Raw genomic sequence first — 12,676 nt, 5'->3', positions numbered from 1 at the left:
CGGATCTGTTGCCTGCTGCATAAAGAATTACCTGAATTATCTCCTTTTTGTTTGTTTTGCACCTGGCCCCAACCAGTGCCATTTGACAACCCTTAGTTCTTATACTGGAAGAGATGGCAAACAGTCAATCCCTATTTACTTGCCTCCCATGATTTAGGAGACCTCTATCTATTCCATTCCCTGAAACTCTTCTCTTTTCCAGGCTGAAAGGACACACCACGTAAAGTCTTCCTAACATGGAAGCTGTCTGTATCATTGACCATCCTCATTGCTCTTCTCTGAATATTTACAGTGCTAACATAACCTTCTGAAAGAAGGTGCTGTCAAACCACATCTTATACAGTAGTATGTAGCAGTATATACTTGCTGTTTCACCCTCTATTCCTTTCCTAGCAGTTTTTAACATATGGTTAACATTAAAGCTTCTTAACATTTGGCTTCTTGATCAGCACTGACCTAATGCACTCATGGAACCATCTGTCATTATCCCAAAACCTTGCTCCTGAGTGGCAACACCACAATTTGACCCTAAAAATGAACAAGAACTTACAGTCGAGTCTGTAATAACTGGAATAACATTAAATGTAATACAGGAATCGTTTGTTCAGATGCACATTAGCACAAGAAAAGCTGCCATTAACGCACTACACTGTTCTTCAAGAAGTTTCTAGCCATTATTATACAGACATTTCTTGCTACACTATGAAGTCATCATCTAATAACCAAACTCTTAATCCTAGTCTCCTGGAATTTTACACATTTAGTCAAGCATCTGTCCCATTTTCCCTTAATCCATCCTTTTGGCATGTGTGTGCCTTGTTTGTCTTTCTTAGGATTTTACACCATTTACAATATATTCCAAGCAAAAAGATCAGGCATTGACTTTATAGATACATAACATCTATTTCTGGCAGACTAGAGTAATCATATAAAACAAACAAGCAAAACTGCTAAGAGTTACGCAACGGTATCTTCTTTTCCCCCATGATCTTTTTGCTTCAAGTCACAAAGAATTTTAAGCCCAGCTTTTCAAATACCTGTGTATCAAATTTGCTGTGGAAGGTCAGTACTTACCGATCTGATCTAAACAGTGTTTCTACTGATCTGAGTGTGCACTCGGACCAGTAAAAAGCCAATCTATGATGCACGTGGTTTTTTTATAGGGATCTATCCAGAATATACAGTTATTTCAGCATATGAAGGAGGTCAGACAGAAGCAAATGCAGTTATCTGTGCATTCCTACTGCAGTTAAGCCTACCTAAAGGTCTGCCTTCTTTAGAACTGCGATGCTACAGTGACTTGCGTGATCATGTTGCCCTGACAACCAATGGAGATCCTCTTTACAGTTAATCTAGCAGACATCTGTATTTTTGGGACAGATAGCCCTGAGTTTCATTGCTCACCATCACTCACATTTCCTCCTCCCCCAGTAAAGCACGGATATTATCAAAATCAAAAGTGCATCATACAAACCTAGAGTGTGATTAACTAGCGTTAACTGTTATGTTGCGTCCCTTTACCTCAGTTGCCTGTCTGGTATTGTTGAAGCACAGATCATATGTGAGAGTCTGCCTCACAGTCTTGGAGTGTTTTGATTTATGAAAAAATCAAAGAAGAAAAACTGCACACATACCTTCAGGACAGTCCACTGCTCTACAACAATTGCATCATAGCCCTGCATGGTTTTACTGTCTTCCACAGCAACATCTTCAAAGAGAAATACTCCATCCGTTGTCCCATGTAAAGAATCTGTGAAAACACAGGGTTATTTGTAAGCTTTATGGAAGACACCCCATGTGTAGTGAGGCATTTGAATTTATTAATAACAAATTCTTCCAAGAATGTTAATAAAAAAGTACATAGACCTTCCTCTAATAGTCCAGCTCTATTAAATGAAAAAGACTAATATCTCTAGCAGTTTTTAAGAGCAATCCTACTCTCTAATAGCAAACCTCACTGTCCACTCTGTTATTCCAGAGTTTGTCCTCTAAAAACACAGCTCTCCCATTTTGAGCAGGCAAAATTAATTCAGTCCTCAGTTCAGCAGTACTGCTCACCTACTTGAAGTTATACACACGCTTTGGGGGCTAAAGACCATGTATTATGTCAATTTTTCAAGGGCTTTTGAAGGTACACTGATATTAATGACTACATGCATTCATTCACACAAGTCAGAACCCTACATATGGATCAGCCGTTGCAGTTAGTGCGATCTACATGGACTAAGGATGATCTGGCATATCTGAAAAGTGTGAAAGAAAAGATACATTCATAACTATTTAATCAATTTATGAAGGCTTTTTGACCATCTGGTTTAGTGGCTCCCCATTCTCATTTGCATTCCCAGCATGTTCAGCCTTTTTTCAGACAACACATACTATTAAAGTTACTTGAGCAGCACTTTCTCCTTCAACTTAGCCATATACTCCATAATCAGCAATCACTGCCATACACAAGAATTCGAGTTTTGTCAGCTCCATGACAGAACAGAATCAGAATAACTGAAAAAAAATTACTTACCTTTGTTACAATAAGCTAAATGATGAAGCAATAGTATTTAGAAAAACTGTAAATAAGCAGTACTGTACTCTTTATGAACACAGAAAACTCCTCTCATATTGTCACAAAGCGTGTTTTTCAGCCTTTCTAGTTTACATAATACATTTACCCCGTATGACCGATTATAAAGTCCTTGCTCATCCCCTTCCCAAGTGTTGTATTTTGCATGATAGTTTCTTTACATTTTTAGGAAAACTACGTTCCTTGTGCTGGTATGATATATGTTTTTGAAATGCAACCACACATGCCAAACTGACAGATTCCTGAGCTGGCAAGAGAGCCTTCTGGATAACTCTGCTTAGCTGTTTCATCAGGTCCTCCTGCTTTCCCTGGAGGATGTTACAAGGTCAAGAAATGCCAGCAGGAAGGCATCGCTGCCTCCAAGGGAAACATGTATCAAACTCAGAATGAATTTTCACAAAGGAGGCCGTGAAGAGGATTAAGAGGCTTCTTACCTCTTGCAGACACAATCTCAGTCAACATCTTCCAATGTCATTATAGGATCTAAATTCAATTTATTAGCTGGAAATAATAAATTTGTTGTGGGCAAAGCCCACAACAAACCAGATTCCTACAGCTGGAGGCTTATGTCTACAAACACACTGTAGCAAGACTGTTGCTGCAGGTGTCAAGCATTTGCACACCCGTTTGCTTCTATTTGCACAGTCTACTACTCTCTCTTGCTGCAGTTTCAATCAAGTCATTAAGTTCTAAGTGAGCAGATGAAAATACTTTTATCTAAACTAACACAGCATATTTTTCTTTAGCTTGGTTGTGAAGGAAAAAAAGTTGTAAACCACTTACTAGGGACTCTCCTTGGGATTCTATTGGGAAACTCAAAGAAGTAGAAAAATACACTGTCTGCTTTCACACTGACTGTCTCCCCAGGCAGGTTTCCTGTAACTCCATTTTGAAGAGAGATGAAGACTCCTCACCACTAAAGCAAGCCAGTATTACACATTGCTCCAAGGAGGATGAGCTAGACTACAAAGCAGTACTGTCATCTAGATAGATTTCTCATCCTAGTGAGGAGAACAGATATTTTTGCTGTGAAATAACAGGCCAGATCACTAAGTAGCTGCGTTACAGGTTAGAAAACATAGGGAGAACAAGTTTGCCACATACAAATGGGTACAAGATTTAATTATCGTATTTCATTCAGAAATGGCACTTTGTTAGATCCTACATTTCAAAGCAGGAACCAACTCAACTTCTGTGCAATATATCATGTTCCAACACCCAAACCCATACCCAGATCTATTTTAGGATGCATAATGTATAAATAACCCTTTAATTTTTCAAAGTAGGGATGACAGGACAGCACCTAAGGCTGAAAGCAGAAACCCATAGATCCCTACTAGACACAGACACCCAGGTCTTGCCAGGAAGCTTTATACAGTGCCGGTGTACTGCTCCTGTATCATGAATTCTCTTAATGAAATTCAGTGTCACACTGTTGGCACAACTGCAGCTTGAGCTCGCCCCATGCATTTGCCAGCTAATTAATAAGCAATCAAAACACAATCAGCATGCCTGTCTTTACACTCATTCGTAAATCATCCTTTCTGTTTCACTCTGCTGCGCATTCCACTCATGCAGTTCACAGCTTCCACATATGTGAACATTATGGCACATATGTAATGTTTTAGAAACTAATAGCTGAGCTTGTGAGACCCTACAGGCAGCAGCTAAACTTGACTGCGCTTCCTTGTTGGATGTACAGTGATTATTGTTGAATGCTACATCCAGTCAACCCTAAGATCCATTAATTTTTTGGCCAGGAAAGAAACCTATAGCAAATGAGAAAACTGGAAGGGGAAAAATGATGAGGGAGAGACAGCTGCTGCATACTGGTGACTGCTCAACAGAGTGATGCTGGTGAAAAACTGTAAGAGAAACTGGTTGATGATGCTTATTAATATTTCCCCCCTTAACCACAACCAAGTCTCCTCTCTACCTATCGTGCCACAACATTTAAACTTTCATACCATAAATGCATGTTTGCCAATTCTCACACCTTGGCTGTACATCTTCCCTTTTACAGGTCATCTACTACTCTTCCAGACAAAAGGGGGAGGTAAAGGAAAGAATAACTGGATCATTAATTCCTTTGCATATGAAGCATTTGGGATGCTGAGAATAATTGGGGCAAAGGAGAAAGCAACAGAAAGAGAGCTAACGGGGTCACACTTTGGAGAAAAGGCACACATAACCCATGCTATGGTGTCAGGATCAGCTGGAATTTCAGGGAAACTCTTACACCGAGGTGTGGAAGGGCAAGGAGATGGACAGATGCACTGAGTCTACCTGCAATACTTTTATCACACAGATGCTCTAGAGCCTGCAGCAACTTAAGTCTACAGTCACATTTTCTAGAGCTGGCCCACTAGGTGAGATTCACATAATCTAACATTAGATATTTATGATGTAGAGGTCTACAGCTGAGTTAGTCATCCAAGGCTGTCTTTACAATTGATGGAGAGAAATAAGCATTATTTCATTCAGAAACCAGTTTCATAGAATCGTAGAATAATGCAGGTGGATGGGGACCTCAGGAGGTCTCCAGTCCAATCTCCTGCTCAAAGCATGTTCAATACAAGTGCAGACCAGATTGCTCAGGGCTTTATCTAGTTGCATCTTGAAAATCTCCAAGGATGGAGACTGCACAATTTCCTGGGCAGCCTCTTCCAGAGCATGACTGTTTTCATGATGAAAAAGTTTTTCTTTATATCCAACCAGGACCTCTCTTGTTTCAATTTATGCACATTTTTTCTCATCCTCCTACCATACACCTCTGTCAAGAGCCTGGATTCATCTTCTTGATAGTGTCCTCATAGGCACTGCCAGGACCCCCAAAGCTGTCCCTTCTCCAGGCTAAACCAACCCAGCTCCTTCAGTCTTTCCCCAGAGGACAAGTGCTCCAGACACGGACTATCTTTTTGGCTCTCTGCTAAACTAGCTCCCATTTGCCGACATCTTCCTTGCCCCCTTTGGGGGAGGGCCCAAAACTGGACACAGTATGTGGTCTAGATGCAATCTAATGAGCACCAAGTAGAGGAGGATAATCACTGTCTTTCATCTACTGACTATATTCTTGTCATTACAGTCTGGTACCCTGTTGCCTTCTCTACTGCCAGGGCATACTGCTGGTTCACCTTCAGCTTGCTGCCTACTAACATCCCCCAGAACCTTTTCAACAGACCTGCTACCCCGCCAGGCAGTCCCCATCCTGGATTAGTGAAAAGGCCTCTCCTGTCCCAGAGGCAGGACTTTTGTCCTCATGGAATTTAAAAAAGCTCCTCCTGGCACGTTCTTCCAGCCTGCCCAGGTCCCTCTGGGCAGCAGCCCAGTTCTGAAGCACATCAACTGCACCCCTGAGTATGGGATCATCTGCAAATTTGACAAAAGCAAGCCCTGTTGCCTCCTCTGCATCATTGATAAAGTTGTTAAACACAACAGGTCCCAGGATAGATCTCTGTGGTACTCCACTTGTTACTCCAGGTAAAGTGGGACCTATTAACCATGACCCTCTGAGCCTAGCCATGCAACCAGTTTTTTACCCATCTACTTGTCCTCCCATCTAGGCTGCAGGGTCCTAACTTGGATACAAAAATATTGTGGGAGCCACTGTCAAACTTCCTTGATGAATTCAACCAAAATGACATCTACTGCTTTCCCTTCATCCACAAATCCAGTCATTTTATCACAGAAGACAATCAGTTTCATCAAGTATGATTTACTCTGTTAAATCCATGCTGACTGTTCCCAATCACTTTCTTCTCCTTCATGTGTTCAGAAATGTGTTCCAAGAGGACTCACTCAATGATTTACCCAGGAATGAAGTGAGGCTGACCATCCTATACGGTCCCTGGATTGTCCTTTTGGCCTTTTTTTAAAGATGGGTGCCACCTTTGCCTTTCTCAAGTGTTGGAAAACTCCCCTGATCTCCATGACCTTTCAAAGATGACTACGAGTGGCCTTGTTATGACATCAGCCAGCTCTCCCAGCACCCTTGGACGCAGCCAATTTGGACTCAAGAACTCAAGCAATCCCTGTCTTGATCTTCATCCATTGCTGCTAGCCCTGTACCTCCTTGAACCTTGCCTCTAAGCTCAGAGGCCTTGAAGACTGTGTCAGTGAAGACTAAGGCAAAGGAGCCACTGAGTATCTCAGTCTTATCTAGGTCTGCTGTCACTAAATCACCCACTCCAATCTATCTGATCTCTTTTAGATATCTGATGTAGGATGAGGTGGATCACAACATAAATCCTACTGACTATATTGGTCTAAGCCTAGAACTCCATTGATTACAATGGCACTTTTGGGTGACAACTCATATGCAGATACCTGCAGAGTCTGCCCTGCTGTCCTGGTTTCGGCTGGGGTAGAGTTAGTTTTCTTCCTAGTAGCTGATACAGTGCTGTGTTTTGGATTTAGTATGAGAATAATGTTGATAACACACTGGTGTTTTAGTTGTTGCTAAGTAGTGCTTACACTAGGCAAGCACTTTTCAGCTTCCCATGCTCTGCCAGGTGCACAAGAAGCTGGGAAGGGGCACAGCCAGGACAGCTGATCCAAACCGGCCAAAGGGCTATGCCATACCATATGACATCACGCTCAGTATATAAACTGGGAGGGAGCTGGCCGGGGGGCAGTGATCACTGCTCGGGAACTGGCTGGACGTCAGTCGGCGGGTGGTGAGCAGTTGCATCACTTGTTTTTTTTCCTTGGGTTTTGTTCCTCTCTCTCTCTCTCATTGTTTTCCTTTTCATCCCAATTATTATAATTATTATTATTTTATTTCAATTATTAAACTGTTCTTATCTAAATCCACGAGTTTTCTTACTTTTGCTCTTCAGATTCTCTCTCCCATCCCACCGAGGGGGATGGCGAGTGAACAGCTGTGTGGTGCTTGGTTGCCGACTGGGGCTAAACCACACCACCTGCTTACATTTATTCAGCTGAATCTTACCTAACCTATCTACAAAGATCATCCATCTAAAGCTTTAGATGGTGAGTTGATCTTTCCAGTTTCCACTGTTTCTCATGCAAGGTATTTCCTGATTCGGATGCAGTTGTATTCTCTTTTGGTAATCTCTTGTCTAACAAGATATAGCTCCTGGAACTTAGCCTACATTAAAAAGGTCTTTAGTAATTCCAAACATTAGTTCATTTGCAATAGGGCAGTAAGGAATGCCAATAAAACAAACCATTTTGACTTTGCTGTTTGTGGTATCATTTCCCAATCTCTACTCTTGAACTGAAATAACTTCATTCTTTCTTAAAGAAAAGGCTCTGAACATAAAGGTTACAATCACTGTCCTTCCTCTGAAAATGGTCCATTACCACTGCATTTTTTATTAAGGTATCCTACTGTGCACAAAAAGCTATTTTCACTGGGTTGTATAAATATTTGATGTAGCTCGGTTGACAAAAAGCTATTTTGATGTTCTTGCTTCTGATTTACAAGAAGTATATGGGAAAAGATTTCTTACTTTACCATGACAGCTTTCCTAGTGGGCAACAATTTTCCCCTTGTTGTCTTTGAGCTACAAATCCCCCTTATCTAGGAACTAACCTTTAGGCTGCTGTTGCTCTCAATGAGGAAAACTAGCTATCTGTGGCTTTATGTGGCATGTGACCTGAATGTTGGCCTTTGCTTCATATTCATATTCCTCCCTCCTCCTGAATTTTTTCACCTTCAGTACACACAGAGAAAAATAATTCCATATGGATGATAAAAATCCCAGCCACTTCAGTGGATAAGGTGACTGTAATTGGCCAAATGCATCACTGGTTCATCTCTGTCAGAGGCAGTGCGAATAAAACAGAGACGATCAATCTGACCTTCTAAAAAGCTGCCTATTTTCCTCTTCCAAGCAACTCACATTTTGTTTCATTTGCTTTGTCTTTAAGTACTGTCAATGTTTTCTGGTTGGTTGGCTGGCTTTTTCTAAGTTTGAAAGGCAGGAAATTCACAAACAGAATGGTAAAATAAATACAAGAATGCCAGGCATTTAAAGACCTGCAGTTTAAAACTAAAGATGAGTAGGCTTGGGTTTATGATGCCTTAACTCTGTTAAGGCATCAAAATATAACCTTAGCTTTGACTCTTCCTCCCTTCTCACTCTCACCTTCTCACACTGCTGATTGGAGACTCGCTGTTATAGGAAAAGAGAGAGACCCCACCTGTTACATCCTTTCCATTTGCAGTGGTATTAATCTGTAGCTCGCTGCTACAGTCTCCACTTCTCACTAGAAGAGGGCAAGGGTGAAGTCCTATAATCACTTAAGTTCACTAGGCAGGATCAGTTTACACCTAGGACTACAGGCAGAATTAGCAATGACATGAGTTGGATGAAAAACACCAGCAAGTTACTGAACTCCAAATTTAAATAACTGTTATTTGTCAACACAAGAACATTCAAGGACTGAGCAAGCTGCTGTTTCTAACTTACTATCAAAATCTGAATACATTTAATATATGGTGTAATTCTGCGTGATTTACATATTGTAATTTGCAACTGTGTTATACTTCTGTTTATAATTATCTGGTCAATAAGCAAAAAGAAGCAATTGTTATCAGTGAACTTTAAAGCTCTTTTAAAGACTAATTATTAAACTGTTGGCAGAAGGAAGAAACAGATTTATGACTACTGACAATCTGGAAATCTTCACTTCATTGGGCATTCCAAGGACAAGGGGGAAAAGAAGAAGATAATAACCTTTAAGTCTAATAAGCAAAATAATGAATTTGTACTTCAAGCCAAAGAGAAAACCAGCCCCTAGAACAAAGAAATGGGATATAACCAATTAAAGAAAGTATGCTAATATTACCTTAATTTGGAAGAGGATTAATCAGTGAAGAAGGAGACCAGCTATGAAGAGCTGGATAGGCTGCCATAAAAGACTAGAAAAAAGTAAGGAGCTGAGAAGCCCTCAGCCCCCTCTTTCTTCCCTCCTCCCTATCCTGGGTTGTTTCATACTGGTTGGCGTATGAGTGAAAAAGCTGTTCCATTTCTCTGCAGCATAGGAAAATTATAGGATTTAGACCATAAACATTTAACCGCAACTGATAGCAACTTACAGATTTCTTAGCAAATATTCTTCTAATAGCATGGGCATGTTCACGGCATTTTAACATAACTGTTCTAATTAATACACTTTTAGAAAGCTTAACTCTGAGCTTTTTGACTTCTAAACCTGTTCTTCCTGTAACTGTAAAATGCTAATAACAATGATCATTAATTGTTCATCTTCAATCTCTAATCTAACTTAATCTTGAATCTGTCCACTTTTATACAATTTGTTGTCCTGTTTGCATAGAAACTTTACTGTCATCATTCAAGTCTACTTTATCTGTGCCCACAGGCAGTTATCCAGCACTCCTCACTCTGATATCCAAGTACATGAACCTCCCCCCAGGCCTCTGTTATGTAAATGAACTTTAGACGTTTAAATAACAGAAAAATGCTGTGTTTAAAGCATTTTAGAGTGCACTGATAAGCAGTTTTTATTAAAGAAAACACTAAGCCTGATAGAGCAAATTAGATTTGCCTCTATGAGTTGCAATTTATACACATAAAGTAAATGACCATTTGTTTTTAAGCAAGTTAACTAGCAATTACAAGGCTTTCCAGGAAGCTGTGTGAAAGCGTTCCATCAGCTGAACTTTAGACCTTCCTTTTTTGCTACTTCCTTGCAAAATGAAAAATTAGGATTGCTTGTTAATTTATTGATTGACTTTTACCAGAACTGACTCATATTACTGTGTTTTATCATGGGTCCTGGAATTCTGACCAGCAGCAAAATGGGAAGAAGATGCTCTGGAAGCAGCTCCCCTATAATTTTGCAGCACAAACCCACTAATCTTAGTAGCAGTGCCCAATCTATGGGTTACCACATGCCTTTTGAAGAATGCAAAACAAACCAAGATTAGGCAAAAGATTCAGCCATAAGCACTTTACCCATGAAGTATACTAGTCACATAATTTTCCAGTAAAATTAATCTGGCTGGAACTTAAACATTTTTATGTTCAAGTACTTCCTTTGGTTTGTTCTCATGGTCCCTTGGTTATGTCTCTCAGATCCCTACTATGCACCAAAGTCTGTCTTTGTACAGCAGGCTTGTCTTCAGAGACACTATGGTGGCCATGAGTGTAGTACAGACTGGCTACAGTATTAAGCTGGATTCAGTGCCACATTTTCACAACATGCGAAAATCTGGGTTTTAATCTTCTCTTCTTAAATTAAGACCAACATTTATCCATCACTCATATGAACACACTAGCTAAGATGAAACAAACATAGAAGGCAATTTTGTAAAACACTGTGCCACTAAGGTGGAAAGGGTCTCTGCAAGAACTGGGAGTAACTGACTACATGTTGGCCAGATGAAACTGGAGGGTCCTTACACTGACCTGCAATCAGACCCAGATGCAGTGTGTGGCCAGACAGCTGTGAGGAAAGCCACTCTTCCATTTACGTCATCGGCTTTACAATCTTATTAGTTTAATTCATTTTACTTGGTACTGTTTATTAACTCGGTGTATTTCTGCAATTACAGGATCATCTCTAGTATGTTTATAAAATACAATTCATGATCTGTTTTCCTTATTCAAATGCCAAAATATTTCCTGTGCTTTCATTCCATTTCACTGAAATAGGCTGATCTAAAACAAATCTGCCCCAAGCCTATATTAAAGCACCTCCCAAATGTCTTCTCTTCAAAGATAATGACCTCTATTAGAAGAGAAAGGAAAATAATCACAGCATAATGCTTTCTGTAATTTCCATACCATTTACCATTCCAAGGCTGAAGATGGCGTTTACCAATGAGCCTCCTTTCCTGAAGTGATCTGTCATGTGCTCCAGCCAATTTGCTTCTAAGCTGTTAACAGTCTGCCCATTCCTGGAGATCCTCATAGGGATAGTCACTGTATAATACTGGCTGCATCTTTGTGGGGTTTTTGGCTTGTTGAAGAGAGCGAAGATCTCTGCTTCTACCAAAGAGTAAAAAATGGAGTAATGCAACAACCGTATCATAATATTTCAGATAAAACAATGTATAACCAACTGTTTGCCCTTGCCTGATTACAATGTGCAGCTGCAAAAAATACTTTGGGATGTGGTTATCTCCTTAATATATTTCTGCAGTGTCCAACGCAGTAGGGTCCCAAAACCCAATATGATATTTTGATTGCTGTTACAATATTTGTTACTAATAATGGATTCACTATTGATAATAAAACATTTAAAGACAGTAATACCTGAGTACTAAAGGGACAACCCCCCTACTGGAGTTATCAGTGTAAACCAAAATAGGAAAACATTTTCCACAAACTACTTTAACTACTGTAGCAGTCACAAAATCACTAAACATTAAGGCACAGAGTACCTTTATTTTTCTACTGAACGAAGAGAGCTGTGACACTGAGGACAGTTCACATAAGAAATCTTACCACAAATTTAGGAGGAACTGCATTCTGTAGATCATGGCCATTAAACTAAAGTATTAAATAACTTGGTTTTGATAATACAATGGCATGGAACCAGCAAGCAGTAGTCTCATCTAAGGAAAATGCAATGAACCATTAATGTAGAGACTATGCTAGCTGGTTTGTTGATTTACTCTGGGTCTGAGCCAAGGTGAGACATTAACACAACAGCAAATGAATTTTGAAAGTGGAATCGTGAAGGGTCTTACAAATGAGAACATCTTCTAGACTCTGCTCCATATATCCTCTAGTATATCATAGGAGCAGTTAACATAGGCTTACTATTACAAAAAAGTCATTGTTGACAGCAAAGCTGAGCTTTCACAGCCCTAAAATTGGAAGCAAGTTTAAGTGCAGGGACACCTTCCAAATTCTCAGAAGTGTGCAACCATCAATAAAATTACCGATAACAAATTTTTTGTCATTATTATTTTACTTATTAATGGACATGAAAATCAATGGTATAATTTCTATTGACTTCCAAATGCCAAAAATTCTCCCAAAATAAATTAATATAAAAGGTAAAGCCATTATATGAAATTCATTCATTCAATAAGCTCCTCTAGTTTCCAAGTTATTATATTCTAATCTCAAATATTAAAGTAAAAAAAGAGATGTG

At 39.8% G+C, this 12,676-nt stretch overlaps 1 protein-coding gene across 2 annotated transcripts in view; it reads right to left on the bottom strand.

Annotated features, from left to right (window-relative positions):
* RFTN1 (raftlin, lipid raft linker 1) overlaps positions 1 to 12,676 on the bottom strand; it is a 102,166-nt gene that overhangs the window by 16,591 nt on the left and 72,899 nt on the right. For both annotated transcript variants that reach the window (XM_072854026.1, XM_072854025.1), the window contains exons 6-7: positions 11,359 to 11,562; positions 1,635 to 1,750 (exon numbers count right to left, since the gene is read on the bottom strand). In XM_072854026.1, the coding sequence (XP_072710127.1) occupies positions 1,635 to 1,750; positions 11,359 to 11,562 (320 nt within the window). The remainder of the gene's footprint in view (positions 1 to 1,634; positions 1,751 to 11,358; positions 11,563 to 12,676) is intronic.

Source organism: Ciconia boyciana, chromosome 2 (genome assembly GCF_034638445.1).
Source record: "Ciconia boyciana chromosome 2, ASM3463844v1, whole genome shotgun sequence".
Classification (NCBI taxonomy): domain Eukaryota; kingdom Metazoa; phylum Chordata; class Aves; order Ciconiiformes; family Ciconiidae; genus Ciconia; species Ciconia boyciana.
The sequence above is the reverse complement of the archived record's forward strand: the minus strand, read 5'-3'. Positions and strand labels throughout refer to the sequence as shown.